At 46.2% G+C, this 22,133-nt stretch overlaps 1 protein-coding gene across 1 annotated transcript; it reads right to left on the reverse strand.

Annotated features, from left to right (window-relative positions):
- Window positions 1–7,325: 7,325 nt before the first annotated feature.
- On the reverse strand, window positions 7,326–10,165 carry IER5 (immediate early response 5). The gene has a single exon (XM_029226737.1). It carries the CDS (start codon window positions 9,262–9,264, stop codon window positions 8,287–8,289), a length of 978 nt encoding a protein of 325 aa, XP_029082570.1. The 5' UTR covers window positions 9,265–10,165; the 3' UTR covers window positions 7,326–8,286.
- Between the last annotated feature and the right edge of the window lie 11,968 nt (window positions 10,166–22,133).

Below are 22,133 nucleotides of genomic sequence, written 5' to 3' on the forward strand. Positions count from 1 at the left end.
GTGTGTGTGTGTGTGTGTGTGTGTGTGTGTGTGTGTGTGTGTGTGTGTGTGTGTGTGTGTGTTTTCTGCTGACAAAACCCCCAAGCCTGCTTTCCTCAGAGCACATGCCTGCGTTCTGATGTTTTAAACTCCGAAAATATAAAGAGGACGAAGCATTAGAAATATACATCTTTAGAGTAGTAGCTGGCAGGTGCTGGGGTTTGGGGGAGCGATCCTTTATCCTCCGGGATCCTCTTGCACATTGTTGCCTTGCCATCTGGTAGGCTGGGGTTGAAGCTGCAAGAGTCTTCTTGGGCTCAGAGTGAGGCAGGAAATGCAGGCGACTGATCCTAACAAGGTCCCTGGAGTGATTTATTAGCGACTCCAGTCTCCTTTTATTTGACAGGAGAAGGAAAAGAAAGTTGTTTATTCCTTCTGATAAGAGACACTTACTTAGTAGTTTATATATTCAAACCCCATTCACCTCAACAGGCCCTTTCAATTGACGCCGCATCCTCCCTAGCTATCATCCTGGTGCTCTTTCGCCTCTTACGCCAAATTTTGGTGGGGGGGGGGGGAAGCTACAGCCGGAGCCTCCACATCCTTCCTTCCACTCCCTTCATGATCAAGTTTTCTCTTCCATCTTCTACCTGAATCTCTCTCAAAATTCACCAGTGACCATGTTTAGTTCAATGTTCCTGTTTTCCGTGACTTGTATGTTGCCCATCTCCCTGTGTAGAAGCCTGATTCCCACCTTTCCACAAACTGATCCTGCTGACAGAGCCTTCTTCCTACTCCAGCCCCTAACTTCATGCTTCCCCTTCACTAGGTCCTTAGCTTCTGCCCTTCTCTCTTGCCTGCAGAGTTTCTTTATGCTGTCAGCTTTAAGGATCATCCCTAAACTCGGCTATGCTCCCCCTGGAGAGCAGCATATGAAAAGGCACAGAAGCCTGCAGCTAGTCCCACATGGCAGGAGGCAGTGTATGAGGAAAGGAACGGCCAGAGGGAGCCAGGCTTGAGTGACCTCAAGGTGAGAAGTTCAAGCTACACACCACCTGACCCCCTGCCACCACCACCCCCATCAGTGGAAATAACTGCTTTTTACTTGATGTGTCATGCAGATCACCTGGGGATCTTGTTAAATGCAGATCCAGTAGGTCTGGGGTGGGGCCTGAGATTTTGCATTTCTGGTAGACTCCCAAATGACCCATGCTGCTGGTCCAAGGACCATACTTTGAGGAGCAAGGGGCTAGATCACACTCACCTATGGTCAGATTTTCTGGGGGGGTTCTGTGTTGTTTATGCATCTCATCTGGAATGTAACCCAACTTGAGGGCCAGGATCCAGTTGTTTGCATCTTTGTATTCCCTACTGATGAGTTCCTTCTGGGTGTTCCTGTAAATACTTAATTGATGGAACCCAGGGCTGAGTTGTTTATATCTTCCGGCTTTGCTTTACAAACACTAATTTATCTTCAAATCACAATCGTGAGGCAAGTGGATACTTTTTTTTTTTTTTAACTACAGATAGAAACCAGGAAAGATGAATGACTCTCCAAGTAGTGAGTCACATTTTCAGATCCTGGCCTACAAGTCCCTGGCTCAGAGGGATCCCAGTCCAGGGGGAATTCCAACACTGCCTCTGCTTGGGTTCTCACCTGCCCAGGCAAGATGCCCCACTCACTCTCTGAACCTTGTTTCCTCTTTCCTGACTGATCCGTAGGAGACCCTCCCCTCCTCACAGAGGAGCTCAGGAGCCTTAAGGAGCGGCAAACTCCATGTTAGGAGGCCAGATACCTCATGCTGAGGTGACTAAAGGGTTGAGAAGCAGACAGCTGTGCCGGCCCACGCGCTGGAATCGTCCACACACTGCATCTTTACAGCTGCTCTCAGCAGTGCAGACTAGGAGCACCTTTTAAAAGACATTCTGAAGAGGGAGTGAGTGAAGTGTAGGGAGAAAACCACAGAAATCACAGAGTAATAACGACCTCAGCATAGCGGCCCATGTACTCTAAGTTCAGCTTCTGAAACTGAATCTTTGGGTTCAGGGATTTCTCCCATGACCATAAAAATAAAAGCAACTCCAGTCTCTAAAGTAGGTCACACAGTTAGAGAGAGAGAGAGAGAGAGAGAGAGAAAGGCTCGTGCTTATAAATGCAGATGTCAAGGTGCTTTCACCCTTTTCCAAACCAAAAATAAAAACTTGGAAATTGTCTGAAGAAAACAGGAGGTTCTGGTGCAGCTTGAGAAAAGCCAGGGGGAAGAAAGTGGGAGGGGCGCTCCTGCCCTGGAGAACGTGACTCCACGGCGATCCCCCCCCATCCATGACTGTTCCCACCCCACAGTCTCTCTTCATGATCTCCAGCTCACTTGCTGCCCATCACCTCTGTTGCATGATTCCAGTGGGTTGTAACTATTCCCCACTCCCACTTCTGTTAACTCACTGTAAAAAGTTTCTATTAATCAATCAAAGCCTAGAGAGGAAAAACAAAGCAAAGAAGCACTTTGGGACTTCTCCATTAGAGGAGGCCTGGGGATCCATTTTCTGTTCTAGAAGGCAGCACTGGGAGTTCCAGCAAAGGCAAGGGGGATCTGTGTAGCCCACATTTGGGCTACACTGACTTTGCCTCTCCTTTCCCCCATCTGGTCCAAGCCAAGCCGGCTTTCAGTGGCTGCTCCTGTTTCTAAGATGGATACTCCCATACCCACCCCCTGCTATTATGCTGGAATCTGGGATCTGGTGAGGCACCAGGGTTGGACCACCAGCAATCACAGCTGTGGCTTGATCCCTGGGGGGCAGAGTCTCTGGAGACTGCAAGTCTCAAGTTCAAGAAATCCAACTCTGCTCCTTCGTAGCTGGTGGTAGCATTCCCAATCCCAGCTCTTCCCTGTGCCTCAGACCCTTCCCCAGGCAAACGATAAATGTGAGTGCCCTAGGAAGAGGATGGAGGGAGGGGAATCTTAGAAAGACCCAGCAGAGACAGAAAAACAAAACTCCAGCACTGAAGAAAGTATCTGTGCCACAAAGGGCAGGATGATACTGTGACTGGCTAGATGGAAAGAGCCATGCACTTGTGGATCAATTTGGAGAAAGACTCTTAATGGGTGGTGTCCTGGATTCAGGAAAGGCATCAAGTGTGGGGAGTAGCCTAAGGAAATCCTGCCCTCAGAGACAACTTCAGTGCTTTGAGCAGAGGGAACAGAATGGTTTTTTACCTCAGAGAAAGCAAGTTGCCAGCAGCTGCCCTGCCCCAAGACTTGAGAGGTCAAATGAGTTGAAGAGCAAGCAGGTGGGAGCACATAGCTTTGGCACAGCTCTGAGTGCTAGAAAAACTGAAAGGAGCCTTGCCTTGGCATCTAGGGGAATGATTGGGCTGGAGCAGCCTGACAGAAGCCCAGTCCTCAAAGCCCAGGGAGAAAGCAGAGGGCTGGGATCAGGGCTGACTTGGTGCCTAGAAGGGGCGAAAAAGGGACGCTGCATCTCACCTTCATCCTGTAAGTTAGGGATGTGGCTTATGACACAGAGACTTCGTGTGACCAGGTCCCAGAACACTTGATTATATAAAATAAGTAGATCTACCAACAAATATCAACAGGCCTATTTTATAACAGTCTCCTAAGAGAATTGCTACTGGAGAGGCTCGGTGGTGATGACCAGGACCAGCCCTTCTTTCTGCAGCTCCCCAAAGCTGACAGCCAAGACTCTTTCTCACCTGCCCTAAAGCGGGCAGCACCCAGCAGTGGAAACTGCTTCTGATCAGCAGAGTGGGGAGAGGGAGAGGCCCTGTCAGGAATCCAGTCCCTGGAGGCTTCTCCCTCCCTGCTTGTAGAATTCCAAACGTCTGAGATAAACCGCAGGATACAGTCCAGCAACATCCCAATCGGGCTATATTCCTCTGGGAATGAGCAATAGCTAGACAGAGATTTTATTTTTAAAACCCTCATTCCCACTTGGGGCACGGGTGGTGGTAGGCACTGGGGAAAACTGTGCTTGGATCAGGAAGGGGGCATTCTGCTAGATGTGCGTATCCTTTTACACTTTTTGTTCTTACATATTCTCTTCTCTAGTGTACCCTCAAGAATTGTTACTGAAAAACTCCTAGGGCCATGAGTTAAGATCACAATGATTCCTAACATCAACTCTGCTTCTACTCTATTTTTCCTCCCAAGGCTTTCCACTGGGTAGAATTTTAAATTTGAACAATGGTTCAAAGGCTGAGAGACAAACTGCTCATTACTGGAAAGAGTGCCAGGAATCCTGGGAAGCAGACCTCACTCCCCACCAGAGTTTTGTACCTAATCGGAAAGGCTTCTTTCATAGTCACGGGAGGGTTAGATTAGTGTTTCTTTTCATTCTCGTCTTCTTTCAGGAACTGCTGGGATAAAAGCAAGCCTAGGAGAATAAAAAAATTCACAAATAGGACAAGAATAAAATATTTAGGGCAAGAGATCAGAAGTTCTTTGGTTATTCAGTGAACTGAACTAACTCTACTTTAAAAAAGTATAAGGAAGTAAACGTCCATCAGACTGCATGTCACAGTGGGTATTAGCCTTTCGACCCCATCTCACAGGCTCTAAGCTGAGTTGTTATGCCTAGCAAGTTGAAGTGATAAAATAGAGCTTTGTCATCATGAAGTCTGTTCCCGATATTTACTCTATCTTTATTCTGAGATGCATTCTACTAAAGTTGTTAGATGGCCCATTCCCTTCCACTTCTCATCCCAAAATCTAATCAGCAGTGAATGGTAGGAACGCAAGAGTTATTATTACCCCGTTAGGTGCCTTAAAGCAAAGCCAGTCACTCCGAAGGGGCAGTTCAAGCTTTCCAGCTTTCTATCATTAGTTCCTTTCCCCAAATACAATCAGTGGTTTCTGAGAAGGAAGACAGGCTTAAAGAGACACAGTTGAGAAGTATTGTACTAAAACTTATCAACTTTATTCACTATTGATGTGATCTTCCTGTAGTACTTGTCAAAAAGCACTTTAAACACCTGGAAGAAAATTTTTTCCCAGACCAGACCTAAGGTTAAATTGATCAAAAAACTCCCGCCCAGAGTTGTCAAGAAGTGGTTAGGTACTAAAACTATGGTTCGTTTCTAGTCACACTGAATCTGATAACCCCATCCTGGCACCAGGAAGGCTCTTTTCCAGGACCTATCAATTAACAGGCTTAAGAAACATTCTATGCTCAAGTAATTCAGGCTAAAAATAACTCTGTGGACTATTTTTTTCTCTACTCATCCACAGAAAGCATTTGTGTGTCAACAAGATCTTTGTTCCTTGAGAGTTTTCACTCCAGCTTACTCCTCCCTGAAAATAGTTGTTTGAGACAATCAGGAAAGTCACAGGGTTGGTGTGAGGCATAGAGAACAGCAAAACTATTCTAAGCTTTGTGCACTGCCAAGTGTCCAGAGGAAAACAAGAATAAAAGAACCCAGAATTCACAGATAGAATTTAAAAACAGACTCTCCTTTCCCCTCCTTTCTTACAAATATACACAGTTCTTTGACCATAATAGATCCGAGTTATACATAGAACTTATACATTGACAACTAACAATTGCACGCTTACTATACTATGTATGAGGTACTTTTCTAAAAACGTTAGGGCATTAACATTAATTTTCACAACTCTATGAGGTAGGCACAATTATCTCAACTTCATATCCGAAAAAACTGAGGCACAGAGAGATGAAGTAAGTTGTCCAGGGTCCCTCAGCTAATAAGGGGCAGAGCCAAGATACGAACCCAGAAAGTCTGGCTCCAGGTCCCAGCTCTAACCATGACACATACTGCTTCTACAATCAAACAGATAATGATCTTTACTGATTTCCTACAAAGCTGTATTTCCCTAACTATCAAATATGTCCATTTACCTTCTCTAAATTAAGCAGACACATGGTCCCATGGTTCACCTTAATGTGAAAACAAGGATCAATGGGGATTTTCATCTCAACCAAAACACATCAACTCAAACACACCGAATGTTACCCTCTTTCAAATATAAAAGTGCACTGAGACAGCTGTTCAAGCATAATCATTACTTTCTAGCAACAGGAAATGTTTGCAGAATTAAGGCCCTGGACATCTTCAGTTTAGGCAGCCAGCATGCAACAGATCTCTTGTGGCTATAACAGAACTAGTCTCTGAAAGAAAAACAAACTAATTTTAACAAGACTCTGATTAGGGAATGTTTAATTCTATGAATATATTATTTATGGTGATGAAGCATAACGTAGAAAGTTCCTTAATGAATCACTAATAAATTTGCAAAAATGTCAAAACACAGGCCTACTCCGCTATGACAGAAGTTCATACCGTCAGGATTTTAGGGAGGGCAAAGCACCATTCATATGCTCCTTCTGCCCAAAGGAAATTACCCTTTCTTAAAGCTTTGTCTAATGTTTACTCAATTTCTCCCATCTCAAAAACACCCAATTTATTCATAAGATGTTTTAGAACAATTCCGTCTTTTAAAGTGCTATCAACCGTATTTTAAGACACCATTCTCTGATTTGCTTCTGAGACAGATAATTGAATACCTTTCAAAATACTGACCATTTTGCCTTAGACAAAAAGCTCTTAAATGCAGTAATTGTATTTAAAAAAAAAAAATAGATGACTTGGCTGTCATCATCGAAGTGTTTGCCATGGCCCAAACACTGATGTCACCCTTTGGGTGACAAAAGCAAATCAGGTTTTGCTAAATAAATTTGTCTAGCCCTCCTTGGCCTACTGGCCTTATCTAGCTTGACACAAGCTATTTCCTTTCACTGACGCATTTACTTTCTACAAATATAATTTAAAAAAATTTTTTTAAAGCACTGAAAATTCCATCCTGACATCCACTGGAATGCAGAGGTAGCCCTGATCAGCTGGGCATGTCAGTCTCATCAGCTTCCTTCATATGTCAGTTTTTTTTCAGTAACAAAGTTGAAAGATGACCCATGTGACCTAACAGGAAACTAAAAATTTTAAGTGAAAAACACTTCCGTGGATGGGAAGGGCTTCAGAAGTTGGCACTTAAGTTATTTAATATTAGACACCGTAAGACTGGGCTGTAAAAACTCAAATTGCCTAGACTTTAGGAAAGGCAGTTGCAGTGGCAGGTTTCAAGAAACTGGCATACCACTGATACTAGTATCTAAGAGCACTCCTCTTGATGTGGAGGAGAAATTAAACGTGTCTCTCTTGATACTTAGTGAAGCCAGCAAACAATGTCCCCAGTCTGTGAACCACTGATATTAAGAACCACACCTTCAATTTTCCACGTGGACCATAGTTCCCCTCCTCCCACTTTCCTCCCTCCCAACCCAGACAGGTGATTACAGACAAGGAGGCGGTGAAGTTGCTTCAAAATATTTAATACGTGTTAGACACGTAGTTACATTTTTATACAAAAATCAAAACGACGAAGGAGAAAATACTGTACAAAAACCTTGTCAGCTCCCCCAACCTTTATACAACAAAGACTGGAGTCACTATCTACAAACCCATAAGGTCTTTCCACTTAGGGCTTCTGTCTGTAAACTTTGTTTCCTTAAACAGTTTTTAAAAGCACTGTGTAGTAGGTCTGATCTAGAGCTTTTAAAAAATAAATCTTTTCTCTATAAACTCCGTATTTCCAAGCTTGAAGTCTGCCGTGAAGTTCATCAAGCATTTTCCCTGTGGGGAAGACAAGGGCCGCTAACGCTCCCCTTTCCCAGAGTGATCACAGGGTATAAACGTTTCTTCAGGGAGAGAGAAAGGTGGGGAGGGAGAGAAATACCACAAGCCCCTAGTCCAGACGAAATCCCTCTAGTCTGAGGAAATCCTGTGAGGAAACGCCGCTCCTGGCCCCGGTGCGGCTCTAGCTTCACGTGAGGGGTCTGTGTAAAGTCCCTTCCTCCCCCGACAGCGAACGGGGAACTCCCCGGGCCCGGCCTTTCTCGCCGCTTCCTTCTCGGTGCTGCCGGCGGCGGAAAGTCCCTGTCTGCCCCCAACCTCGCAAGCCCAGGGGAAGGGGGGATGCACTCCAGAAAGACAAAATAGTCTTAATTCAACGAGACAAACTAACAGACACAAACACAGAAGTCCACGATCGTGCTCCTCCGACACGCCTCACACTGCCCAGTCTCAAGAGGAGACCCGAGAGGCTCCGCACAGCCGGCCGCCAAGCCCGAGGGCAGTCGGTGCCGCCCGGCGGCACCCGGTCTCCTCCTCGCGCTCGGCGCCGACGGCCTCTGGGGCGTCCTCGCAGCCGGAGAGGCCCAGCCCTCACGTCGGGACGCCCGCTGCTCAATCTCCTTCCCGCTCGGGGACCCGAGGGCTCAGAAGGCCACGATGGCAGTGCTCCAAGGGTTGATGTCTCTCAGCACCGGCTTGTCGCAGCAGATCTGCCCGGGCTCGGCGGCTTCCGGACCGCTCTCCTCTCCCTCCGCTTCCTCCCGGCCGCCCCCGGGGCTTTTCCGTAAGAGTCCCGAGAAGCTGGAACCGAAGATGCTAATGAGGTTAGCCACGTTACCGGTCTCCATCTCCTCCTCCTCCTGCGCGGCCGCCGCCGCCGCCCCGCCCGACTGCTCTTCTGAGTTCCGGCGGGGTTTCTTGAGCGGGGTCGAGCCGGGCGCCGGGCGGTCCGCGGGGCCGCCGCCCACGCCCTCCGCGCCGCGCTTCCTGGGGCAGACGGGGGGCGGCACGGGGGGCTCGGGCCCGGCGGAGCTAGGCGCGCGGCAGCCGTCCACGCGGGGAGATGCGTTCATCTTGTCCTCGTCCCCCGGGGGGCAGCCCCAGGGACGGCGCGCTGCCCCAGGCCCCTGGGGGAAGACGTCTGAGCCTCCGGCGGGAACCCAGGCTCCTCCGACCGCCGTCTCTCGCGGTCCCTCCACGCGGCGCCAGGCAGCTTCCGCCGCCTCCGCCTCTCCGCCCTGAAGAGTGTCCCCGGCGCCCGTCACCGGGGCTGCGGGCTCCGCGTCACCCGCCCGTGGCACTTCTAGGACGGCAGGGAGCTCCAGCTGGGGTTCGGGCTCCGGCCAGGCGGCACAGGCGGCCGGCGGAGGTGGCTCCCCCCAGCACGCGGGTGGCCCGGCCACCGACTCCCCAGGCTGCTGCGGCAGCGCCGGGGCCCCCGGGTGACCGGCCAGGTAGAGTCCGGGGCACGGGTCGCTCAGGTAGACCTGGCGGGCGCTGCGGAGCACCAACGAGACCAGGAGGTTCTTGTGCAGCTTGATACCGCCGCGCTGGGCCCGCGAGTTGTAGATTTTGCCCAGGGAGATGCTGACGATGCGGTGAGCCTCCAGTTTGAACTCCATCCTGCCTCGCCTTCCCAGGGCTGGCGCGGAGGTGAGGGAGTGAGCCCCGACCCACCTTCCGAAGCTGAGACGGGAACGATAGGCGTCAACGAGTCCGCCCCGGGGGTGGAACCTGGATCTCTGAAGACTCCGAATAGAAACGGCTCCGGCGACGCGCTCGCAGGCTCTTGCGCCCTCCCCACCTTAGCTTGGCAGCCAGGTTGGGGTCGGGTCGCTAACTGAGAGCAGTCCGGCCTCCGGGCGCCTTATAAAGGCCTCCCGACAGCCAATAGCGAAGGGCCGCCAACCGTTCCGGGGCCGATCGGCGCGCCCTCGTGCGCCTCGCGCGGCCAATCGGAGACCGAGGAGGGGCACCAGGGCCATTCGAACGTTGGTCCCGCGGAGCAGGCTCTTAAAGGGGGCGACGCGCGCGACGCTGACCGGCGGGTCGGGGTCAGTGCTGCGAGCGGCGGGGGCCTGGATGGCCACGGTGTTGTTTGTACTTAAACTTGCTGGCCTGTGTGCTACTTGCCGGAACCAAAGCGAACTAAACCATTCGAACTTTCATCCGAGTATGGTGGTGGACTTTGCTCTGCAATAAAGTCCTGATCCTTCCCTGATCAACACTCCTCCCTCCCCCGCCACCGTTTGCAAGGCGTCACACTCCCGTAGGCTCCGGGGCAACCCGATAGAAATGGAGATGATGGCAAAACGTGGCAAAGGATACCCTTGGATAACAAATAGTGTTACTACAAGATATTTAGCAGATATTAATTTTGGATAAATCCCTTGCCTTCTAGAGTCACATACACTCTTTAGCACCTGTCAATTTTAACACCGAAGAAAGAAAAAGAGGGTTCTAAAAGTTCCAAAGTTTCTGACTGCTTATCAAGGCTTTGTGCCTACGTACAAAGTTTTTGGTTCTCCACTAAAGCTAGCATCTATCACTTTGTCCTCTAGATTCTAGAACCAACACTGTTGTCACATCAGTTACAATGAAAGGTGGTACACGTTCTCCACAATGATTTTTCTTCAACACGAGGACTGACCAGTCCATCCTTGGAAAAATCTAACAAGTTCTAAAAATACAAATAGAGAAGTCCTGTATTCCCATCATGATGTCATAATTTTATTTTGTGTCAAGGTAAAAATATAGGGGAAGAGTGTTGCGGAATTTTCTGGTCAATCAACAACTTAGTCTATTTACTGATCCTTACAGCACGGGGTTGTCCAGGGTCCTAGACTGGGTTCCTGGAGAGTCAGTTTGAGTTAGTCCAACCTAAGCTCCACCACAAACCTGCCGATGACTCTGGTAAATAACCTTAGGATGCTTTAATTTATCCAACTCTAAAAAGGAGAAATCACGTACACATCTGCTCTATTATGCAGCATCTCCTGATGAATGACAACTCTCAGCAACAATCTGAGTTATAAAACTAAACACGGGGGCTTCCCTGGTGGCGCAGTGGTTGGGAGTCCGCCTGCCGATGCAGGGGACACGGGTTCGTGCCCCGGTCCGGGAAGCTCCCACGTGCCGTGGAGCGGCTGGGCCCGTGAGCCATGGCCACTGAGCCTGCGCGTCCGGAGCCTGTGCTCCGCAACGCGAGAGGCCGCAGCTGTGAGAGGCCCGTGTATCGCAAAGAAAAACAACAAAAAAAAACAAAACTAAACACAGTTTTCTTGGAGTCCACGTGGAACACTGGCCTGATATTGCATCAGGGTTTGGCCAAGTAGTGTATTTAGTTAGGAAAACTATTAGTGAAAGGTGGGCTTGATTATGGCTAATTCATAATCAGGAGGCCCCCAAAGGATGTGATGGCTCAGTAATTATCTATTCCCACAACTTAATGACAATAACAGACACCAGTTCATGAGACCCAGAATTTCTCCCCTCTAGGAATCTTCAGCTCGCATAAAGGAGATAAAATAACAACACAAGTAATTACAAAGGCAAGCCATGTGTTTTGAGTAATAACATGAGAAATTTTTTCTTCTGTTTTCTCTTTCTTTGAGAGCTGGCCGTCACTGTAAAACACTAAGAGCTCAGGCTCTGAAGACAAACTTCCTGAGTTGGAATCCCAGCTCTACTTTTTACTTGCTGTGTGACCTTCGGAAAATGACTTCACTTGTCTTGGACTTTTTTTTATCTTAAAATAGAGATAATAATAGCGTCTACCTCTTAGAGCTTTTGTGAGCAGAAAACAAGTTAACATATTCAAAGCTCTTAGAAGAGCCTGACGTATAATAAACTAGCAATGGACGCCAGCTATTAGAACACATCACTCCTCACATGACTTGGGGTGGAAAAAGAGGCTGGGGAAGGAAGGAACATAGATGGGAGAAAGTAGTTGTATTTGAGGTGCGTGTTGAAAAACCCTGAGGTGGGCTCCACAAGTTCCAACCAGCAGGAGCAACAGAGTCCATTGTAGGGAACACCTCATTTGGCAGAGATACCAGGCACCTATAGTAAGTGGAAAAGACTGGAAATAGAAGCTGGGGTTACATGGTAGTGGGTTGTGGATGCCTCAATGAGGAGGTGGGGCTTCCTACAGGGAGCTACTAAAAGTTGTTGAGTAAGAGAACCTCAGAATGCATTCTAGAAAGGTCAGTACACTTAATTACCACTTAATTATAAAGGGGACCACTTAATTATAAAGCTCTTGCTGGAGTTCAGGCAAAGAGTAATAAAGGTCTGAACCAGGTGGAGGTAGCAAGAATGAAAAAGCCTAGAGACAAAAGGAACTTTAGTGATGATCTGGGATGCCTTCACCCACCCAAACAGGTCACTGATAGAGCAAGCCTCGGGGGAAGACTTCCAGACCCACCTGAGCTGGGCATTGCTCCATCCTCCACAGTGGAAGCAGACTCCTTCATCACTGTCTTCATTACTTTCTCCTGTCATGCCCAGGGCCCCTCCCAAACTGTGCTCTCATCAAAGGCAGGAGCCCATCTCATTTGTAGCCAGGAGATATAGTGAAAATATTTAACAACTGTAGGATACAGGCACTGACCATCAGGACAGAGTCCTGGAGGCCCTTACAGTGCTGGGGGTTATGGGTAGGCTCCTACAGGAGGGGCTGCGTGGCCTGGAAGGGGGGCACTCAAGAGATTCTGCCAACTGGCATGGAAGAATTTCAAGGTTTTAACACTTGGGATGGCCATGCCAGGTGCATACTGAGTGATGATGCACTTGAACTAATGAATCCCTAACAATGATATTGTCTACCAGGCACTGAGCTAATCACATATAGGCATTATGTATCATCCTTATAAAGTTCTGAAAGTCCATGTCATTATCTCCATCTACAGGTGATGAAACTACGACTCTGAAAGGTTAAGTAATTTACAGCTGTAGGTGGAGAGGGTGGGCTTCAACTCCGAACCTATTTAACTCTAAAGCTCGAGTGTGGGGTTCTGGGGCTAGATTACCTTGTTCCTCTTCTTACCTGTTGTGTGACCTTTGGAAAGTTATTTCACGTCTAGGTGAAATAAGAAAATTATGTTTTGTAACACGGGCAAGTTATTTCACCTTTCTGTGCCTCAGTCACCTATTGTGTAAAATGGGAATTATAAGAATACCTACAGTGTTTAGTACAGTTCCTAGTGCCATTAAAACATTTATTTATCGTGATTGTTATTATTATACCAGTGCTTAGCTCAGTACTAAGCACATAGTAGGTGTGCTGTTAGCACTTGTTGAATTTTGAATGCTTTTTCTACTATACCAAGTAATAGATGGTCAATAAATGTTTGCTGACTTGAAATTGAGCCTGATCGCTCTTATTATCAGGAGTTCCTCTAATCCTGAGAACAAAACAGAACCTTGAGAACTCATCTCTGGAGGACCTGGGCTCTCATGATTAGCAAGCTTCACCTCCACCTATCGGGAAAAAAAACGGAAAGCATAGTACGTACTCTTCTAAGCTTTAGAAAGCAGAGTTAGAATTTGCCGTCATCCATCTTTAGGATTCTCTCAGTTAAAAAAAAAGTTGGTAGCACGATGAGACACACTGGGGGTATCAGAAGGACAGAGGAAGCAACTGCTCTGGAAGAAGTGGCCAGAGGATGTCTATCAAGTTTGTCCTGCCCTTCCACCCCCCACCTTCTCCACTGGGGCACGAGCAGATTAGCGCGCTGAGTGCTGTGGCCACAGCTGTCCCCACTCAGGCACTGTTTAGGCTCTGGCCCGAGGATTCCTTTTAACACAGCGCCTGTCTGCCCACTGCTGTTGACTTTCTCGTTTGCATGACGAATTGAAGACTAAGTATTGCTATCAGATGATTACCGAGCTTATATCGCCTTAAGTGGAGTCTAGTCTGTGTAAGAAGAATGCCAACCCACTATGGATCACGCAAACAATAGCTCTGTGAGAGGTAACCATGGGTGAGTGAAATAATGTTATGTCCTACCTTTCAATGTGAGGACATTTGGAAATTTTTTTGGGTCAAAGTTGCTTATGTAAGTGAATAATCATTTGTATGGCATCCCGAGTCCTTCAGGAGGAAAGCTCCACAGAAATATATTATAAGCACTTTTTTGTAAATAATACTTCTCTTGCTCTTCTGAGAACAGGCAAATCTACTTTTCAACTTTTTCTCTCTCGCTATTCTGGCATATTTTACATCTTTTTTCTTCTCTTGGCAGCTTGACAGCTATAGAATTTCTTTATCGTCAAAGAGCAGTCGGGGCTTCCCTGGTGGTGCAGTGGTTAAGAATCCACCTACCAGTGCAGGGGACACGGGTACGAGCCCTGGTCTGGGAAGATCCCACATGCCGTGGAGCAACTAAGCCAGCGAGCCACAACTCCTGAGCCCACGGGTCATAACTACCGAAGCCCGTGCACCTAGAGCCCGTGCTCCACAACAAGAGAAGCCAACACAGTGAGAAGCCCGCACAGAAGCCCCTGCTCACCGCAACTAGAGAAAGCCCGCGTGCAGCAGCGAAAGCAGCCAAAAATAAAAAAAATTAAAAAAAAAATAGTGTTCAACCAGGGGTGGGCACCAAAACCGGCCTGTCTTTTTTTTTCTCCTCCCCGTTTCCCTTCCAAAACTGTTACAGCCCCGCCCTCTGTCTTGTCCTAAATTTTGTAAGTTGGTTCAGAGAAACTTAGGATGTTTTTATGATCATCTTTGTCATACCTCACCTCCTTTAATACTCCAAAGAAAAACAAATTCCCTCAATAAGTAGAGCATTCAAACTCATTAAAATGAGCGTGGCACCCTCTCAAGCCACAGAATGAAAAAACACCACTATAGAAGACCCTAGACCTGCACTGTTCAATACTGTAGCCCCTAGGCCAATGTGGCTAGTGCAACTGATGAACTGAATTTTACATTTTATTTCATTCAAATCTGAAAACTGAAATAACATAAAATCCTTTTACTGAAACCCAACTTGATTGTGTCATATTTTTGAGGTTTGAATGGTTAGCATCCAAACTGATGCTGTAGTTGTAAAACACATAGCAGATTTCAAAGACTTAGTATCAAAAAGAGAATATAAAATATCTCATTAATGTTTTTAAGAATGGTTACATGATAAAATTTTGAATATATTGGGTTAAATAAAATTATTAAAATTAATTTAACCTTTTTCTTTTTACATATGTGGCTCTAATTACATTTCTATTGGACAACACTGCCCTAGGGATAATAAAGGGATAGGGAGGTGTGGACATATAAATATGTATGAGCATATTGTGAGCAATTAACAAATGTCCTTGATTGTTGAAGAGGGAGAGCAAAGGAAAGATAAAGTGAAAGGAAGTGAAACATGAAACACTTAGATGGTTGTAGAGGTGAGGAGAAAATCAAAGAAAAATGTAAAAAACAGAGCTAATTGGCCAGAAGAAAGTTCTTTCTAGAACTGAGAAGTAGCCACAAAGTTAGAGAAGCCCAATTCTACGTATCTGAATGTGACAACACATAAATTATCACAATATTATTTTAAAATACAAACATGCACACAAATGTCGAAGAGAAAGCCTACTCACTTGGACAGCCTCATTCTCAGGAGTTCTTAGCGTGCATTGATTCTTTTCAATTCTGAAGTCCACCTGGAATTGCAGGATCATTTGTTTTCAATGTGCCATTTTCCTGCACAAAAACCTTCAGTGGTTCCCCATGACCTTTATGGCAAAAATCCAACCCTCTGGCCTGGTCTTCAGAGTACTACATACATTGTTAAAGACAAACAGCCTGGAATGGGGGAACAGAGCCTGGCTTCCTACCAGCTGTGCATGGGTAGATTTGCAGGTGGTCCTTGTTTTGTAAAATTGGGCAGTTGGACTAAATCAGCGGTCCTCAGAAGATGGCTGCATATTAGAATCACCCGGGGAGCCTTAAATTTCCAGTCTCCCAGACCTCACCCCAGATGACTCAAATCAGAATCTCTGGGGTGAGACCCAGGCAGTGGATTTTTTAAAGCTCTGTAGATGGTTACAATGTGCAGCCACGTTTCAGAACCAGTGGCCTAGCTGATTGTTTTAGGATCATTTCAGGTACAGAATTCTGTGATTCAATGAATCTAGGCAAGTGTTTCGAACCTTTCTACTACCCTGAGCAACAGAAATGCTCCACCTCTTCCTCAGCTGGACAGGTCTAATCAAAAGTATATGTCTCATCTGCTGCTTCCTCAACAGAATGCACTCTCCCCTCCTGCCCAAACGCTGCACCACCATTTCCTCCAGGAAGCCTTCCACGGCCACTGGTATTTACAATGTGTTCACTTGGGCACACACACTCTCATAACCTAACATTCATTTGTTACTTAAAACCACAATACCACTTGTTATCTTATGATACCCTTATGTTTTAGTTTTGTATTTTATTTACTCACATGTTAGTTATTTAACTTTGATGTGGACCTATTTATTTCCCGATAACAATATAAAGTGCTGAGAGATGCTCCATTACACTTTTTTGCATCCTGTTTCCACTACACCCAGAACCCTGAGTATCGCTATGTACATATCAAGGGATCAATAACTATTTGATAAACCAATTAATGGGTTCCCAAAATTTGAGGCTACCAGATTCGAACACAGCCAACTAGAAGGGGGAGAAAAGAGTACTTGACAAATTATTCTAGTGGCAACAACCAAACTATCACCACAAATGCATTTTATCTTACCCTGGCTCATAATTATTCATGACCCTAAGCTCTACCATTTCCCTATAAAAGCTGTTTTTCACATAAAATAAGGGGTTTTTGTTTTTGATAGACGGTTTGCTTTTGTTGCCATGCTGTTTACAAATAGGTGATACTATTACTGAGAGAGTAGTTGCTTGCCTACTCTGTTCTAATTAAACATTACCGGTTATGATGTACTGAAAACCCTACTGGCTATCAGCACCTCATTTAGGGGCACGCTATATCTCTTTCAGCCAATAAGGAAGTCTTGCCTCATCTCCCCACTCCCCCTTCTAATTGCTGTAGCTAATGGAACAAATTCTAATTCATCAGTCAAGTCCATTTTAGATCAACACAGCTGATTTAAATTTCAACACGAATGCTCATTCAGTTTGAAAACCCCAAATCACTAACCCATCTCATGCTCATTTTTTTTTTTTTTTTTTTTTTGCGGTACGCGGGCCTCTCACTGCTGTGGCCTCTCCCGTTGCGGAGCACAGGCTCAAGACGCGCAGGCTCAGAGGCCATGGCTCACGGGCCTAGCCGCTCCGCGGCACGTGGGATCTTCCCGGACCAGGGCACGAACCCGTGTCCCCTGCATCGGCAGGCGGCCTCTCAACCACTGCGCCACCAGGGAAGCCCTCATGCTCATTTTGCCTAAGCAAATTCTGAGTAAGTATTTATACAGACACCTCCTCCAGTGTAAAAGGAAGTTTCAGATCTGCTGTCTAACCAGGAGCTAGTGTGTGGATTAGCAGATTTATGTTTATAAGGCAGTCTGAGCTCTTTTGAGGAAAAATGATTGTAAAATAGGCAGCACTCTCATATCCATCCCCTGAACCATTATCACTTATAAATTTCTCTGAGTTCAGCTCCTTTCTTACTGAGATAATTCCTTTTGGCATTCCCGGAAAATACCAAAAAGATCATTGTGAAAAAAACAAGTGTTCTTTAAAAGTCAAGTAAGTCTAGACATCGTTCCTTAGGAGAATTGGTCAAGGAAGAAAAAATAGTTATAAAATGTTTTTGTGGCGTTGCCCTTTTAAGAAGCGTAACATTTTTGGTTCCCAGTCTTTTCATCCCCTTTCCTAGTAGGCTGATGCAATGCTTAGGAAGTTTCAGAGTCACGTGGGGGGCCCTGCCTGAGGTCAGAGTCCTGAGCAGCCCTTTCTCAGTGTGGGTCATTTTCTGTTTGATTTTGAATTTGTCCGCGCTGTGCTGGAGTAAGTGCGTGTCGCCGTGGGTGTTCTGATTACCGTGCCTGGGTAGAATTGTTTTCTAGTGTGTCAGTGGGTGCTGGCCCAAGGCTGGGGGATCTGCTTAGTCATTTTGGCCTCAGTGGTTTGAATAAATGCTGTGGTCCCACTGGATGGCAGAACCCCTATGTCTCTTTTGTTGTGATGGGATTTATGTTTGTTTGGGGTTTTTTTGCTTGTTTGTTTGGTTTTGTTTGTTTGTTTTGAGGCTTGTAAATGATTTTAAAACTACTTTGGTTCTTGGGCCAATATTATGTTTATGTGTTTCCAGTTGGCTAGAAGAATTAGTTTTTTTTTTAAACATTAGTTTGTGTGTTTGTGCTTGAGGAGGAAAGGAAGCCAGTTATCCCCCCCAGCCACCCCCCCTCCAGCCCCCCCCACCCCCCCTCCGGCCCTACCCGCACCCCCCCCTCCCCCGCTTTGGGAGAGTAAAATAGAATGAAGGAAAGGGTATGGCTTTGTTCTTTTTTTTTTTTTTTTTTCCTTCAGTGAGATCTAACTAGACTGGAAGGGTTTGACAAACAATTAACAATCCTTCCCACTCAGCTGCTGTTACCCAAAATAGCATCTCCTTGGCTGCCAGGGTAGATGGGAGCCTTCAGGGGAGGAAGACACAAAGGTGCCCTCTTTAGGAAGCCTGAATCTCTGTGAGATCTTGAAGGCAGAGGGGGAAGCCCAGGGGATTAAATTAGCAGTCAGCCCAGGCTCCACCTGGAAGGGAAATAGATAATAGGCTTTAAAGACAGGAAACAGCTTGTGCTCCAAAATAATAATTTTCGAAAGCAACACATGATGGATGCTGGGAAGGTTTTCTCCCCACCGCACACCCCCAGTTCATAATTTTGAAACAAAATCTCCGTTTAAGATGCGACTCAGTCAAGTCTTCTGGTATTCCTGTAATTCTGCTCCCACCTCGCCCCCGTGTTGGGAAAGACCGTTCCAGCCAGGTTTTTTCTAAACCTGACTCTCAGTTACAGAAATTGCTCAACAGCAGGTCTGGAGAGATCTGATTAGGGCTGGTGTTGCTGTTTTTTTCTTTTTTCTTCTCTGCCTTGTCCTCTTTTTTTCTCTTTTCCTTTTTCTCCTCTCTCAGCCTGCCATTTTTACCTCTTCCCTTGGCTTTTTTTCTGAAAGACGGCATCTCACACTCCCACATGTCAATTTGTTCTGCCAGCCAGGGCTCTCTGGGGTCCTGAAATGCCTCCTGTCATGAGAGGGGATGTGGATGGGAAGAGAAAGCACACGATGCATTAAACAAAGGGAACAGACCAGCGACCTGACTTCGAGAAGGTCGGGAGCCTGAAGGCAAAGGAGGGAGGTGGAGAAACAGAAGGACCAAATATGCCCCCAAAGGATTAAAAGATTATACACATCAAATTGGATTCTAGGTTTTGCTGTTTTTAAATTTCCTTGAAAATATACCCAAAGGGACTTAAAGCAGCTATCAAAAACAGAAACCTGTTCCATGAATTAACTCACAGTGAACCTCAGCTGCTAGAAACCATGGGCTTGGTTCCTTTTGCATTGAGTACATGCTTCCACTCTAACAATAACATTCTGGCTCATGGTCTGATCATACAACCATGTCCCTCTGGACTGGGACTTCCCTGAGGGCAGCAGACAGGTGTACATCCTTAGTGCCTAGCACAGCACTTGGTCCAAAGGAGACAACAGAACGTTGGAAGTGTTGGGGTGAGTGGATAGATGGATGGATGGATGGGAGAATACATAGAGGGAGACACTTAGAATACTCATAAATTATCTCTTTTTCTCCTGATATTTTAGAAAAGGGAATATACGATTGGCAAACTCTTCTAACAGATAAAATAGAGAAGTGATATGATTAACTTTGATGTTCCAACAAGAGTTGTTCCTTATATATCGTCTTCAGCACCTAGCACTGTACATGGCATGCACAGGGTTACACTCAGCACATGTTTGTTGAATTAATGATTTAGAAAGGAGAAAAACAGTTATCCTCCCTTGAGGGAAAGGTTTCCCGGAAAGAGAATGGAGGAGCAGTATATAGCACCACAAATGTAAAGTGTTTTATGACATTATCTTTCCCAACTTTGACTTTGTGAAACATCTTAAAGAAGAAAAATACCTCATGAAGAGAATGGTATTTTGGAGACCAGGGAAGGGCTTTCAGAGTAAAGAGAGTAATGGGGGTGTGTATGTGCTGTACTATTTCCAAAGGACCCTCCCACAAAGTCATCTGTGGCTGACTCAAATGTTAGACGTTAGGACCCAGAGATGCTTTCATTCTTTTTATTTTGGCAAGGACTCTGCATGGTAGAGGGATGTTAATTAGAGAGTAAGGTTGGTGGCAGAATAGCAGTCAGAATACTTGCAGCCCCGAGAGCATGACTTCTGCCCTGACCCAAATTGGGGTGGGAGAAAGGCTGTGTGAATCCATGAAGGACCGCTATGATGCTAAACAAGTACATGATTATGCTGATACATAACCAATATTTGGTAGAACAACAAGGTAACTCAACCTGGGATTTATCACTCATCTAGCTTTAGGTCATTCATTTTCAATTCCTCTCCCACTCCCCAAGTCCTGCAAAAAACAACAAAAAGCATAGGAGAGCTGAGATTTATATAGGCCAGGAGCTTTATCAAGCTCTGAACACAGAACATGCCTGGGAGGTTTTAGAAAGGGCAGTTAGTTGGTTGGCTCCTGAAAGTGTTAACCCTGAGCAAAGCTGTGTTACTACCTCATTAGCAGATGAATTCTACTGACTGTCCTCTGCACTCCTGTATCACTTAATATCCTGGGCATTTCTGCAGGTGGTTTTACAATATCAAGTTGTATTGACTAGAATTTCAAACTAAGACTATTGGCTCTAAAGCCCTCCTTTACGAACACTAGATTAAGAAAAGATAAGGGAGTAAGTATGTGCCTGAAATACTGAGCCTGGTTCTTTCTTCTCTGCTCAGAAAACCTGTGGTAGACCTGGGCATCGTCCTGGTTCCTGGCCTCTCCTGTGAGCACACAGTGAGCGGTGAGCAGCGTTCCAACCCACCAGCTGTGTGGGAAATGGTCCCCGGGACCAGTGAAGGATTTGATGTCCCCGCCTCCACATCCACACACCCACCACCACTCTCTCTATGGAGCAGAGTGGGCACACTTAAGATATCACATTCGCCCCAGCGTCTTCTCCAGTCCTTCAAGTTGAAGTTCATTCCCGCATGGATTTTTCATGTCACTTATTTTTTTGGATGTATTTTCTAGACTTTTCCTCATACATGTCTTTCTTTCTACTTGATTATAAAATGGTTCAAGATAGGGACCTTTTTTCAACCTCTGTCTCCCCAGTAGAAACCAATAGGTACCCCATAAACATCTGTTGCTTTGAATTTTTGAGAGAGAGCAGGGGATAGTGGAGGGAACACTGGATGAGGAATTAGATTCTCCCGGGGTTCTGCCACTAGCCAGCCAGTCCCTGAGCAAGCTGTGGGACTTCACGGTTCACAAGATCCTAGTCTGTGAAATGATGAGGTTCATCTAAGTTCCCTTTGAGCTCCAACACACTAGAAAAAGAGGAACGAAAAAGACTTTGCGTAGCCCAATTTCATTTGCCACGTTAGTGGCAGTGGAGAAATATTTTAAGGAAAAAGGAGCTGAGATGTTTCCTAAATGTTTTCAGGGTTTATTAAAATCTCTGCAGTTTGGGCTCTAAACCCACAAAATTTAAGAGGACAGAAACAGCCATCACAACATTCTAGTTAACTCTTGAGAAAAAACCTATTTGATGTCATTTATCCAATGAAGATGCTCTGTCCACTTGTACTGGGCCCCAGACGGGGCCCTGGGAACACCTGGATGAGTTTGGCCCCATCCAAACCCAACATCACAGAATATACTTTCTTTGTTGAAATCTCCTTCCTTGGCTTCTGGGATGTCACCGTGTAGCATTCTGAGCTGATCAAAAAAGTCGTTAGGGATAAAGTGAACAGAGGGTGTGTTTAATGTATTCTTTTTATTTGTTCATTCAACAGCTATTTTTTGAACACTACGACGTGCCAGCTACTGTCCTGGGTGCTAGAGATACCTCAGTGAACAGCACAGACACATGCGGTGCCCTAGCGCGCTTCGGGGGCAGGTGCTGCTTCATTAAGGGTTGGATGATAGCTGGAGCTCTTCCACTCACTCCCATCTTTCTGTACCTTATCCTCTTCTGCAACTAGTAGAAGAAAAAGTAGCTCAAGCCTCTTTCTCTGACACCGTGAGCCTTGGTCCTCAGTGCTCCCCTTGCCCCCCCTGCCCTTCATCACAGAAGAATTACCTTTGCCCTCTTGGATCCCACCTTTGTCCTTGCACGTAGTCCTGCTGTAGGACTGATCACGATGAACTTCTGTTGTATTCTTACCTGTCTGTCTCCCCTACAAGGAGGTGAGCTGCATCACACCTAACCACACATGTGGATCAATTCCATGAGGAACTGCCCCTAAGGAACTATGCAGTTAACTGAAGTTCAGTCATTAGGTTGACCA

Source organism: Monodon monoceros, unplaced genomic scaffold, assembly GCF_005190385.1.
Source record: "Monodon monoceros isolate NGI ecotype Baffin Bay Population unplaced genomic scaffold, NGI_Narwhal_1 Super_Scaffold_18, whole genome shotgun sequence".
Taxonomy (NCBI): Eukaryota; Metazoa; Chordata; class Mammalia; order Artiodactyla; family Monodontidae; genus Monodon; species Monodon monoceros.

Bases quoted from the DNA above. Each gene is read 5' to 3' on its own strand.
- IER5 (XM_029226737.1), bottom strand. From the start codon at position 9,264: ATGGAGTTCAAACTGGAGGCTCACCGCATCGTCAGCATCTCCCTGGGC.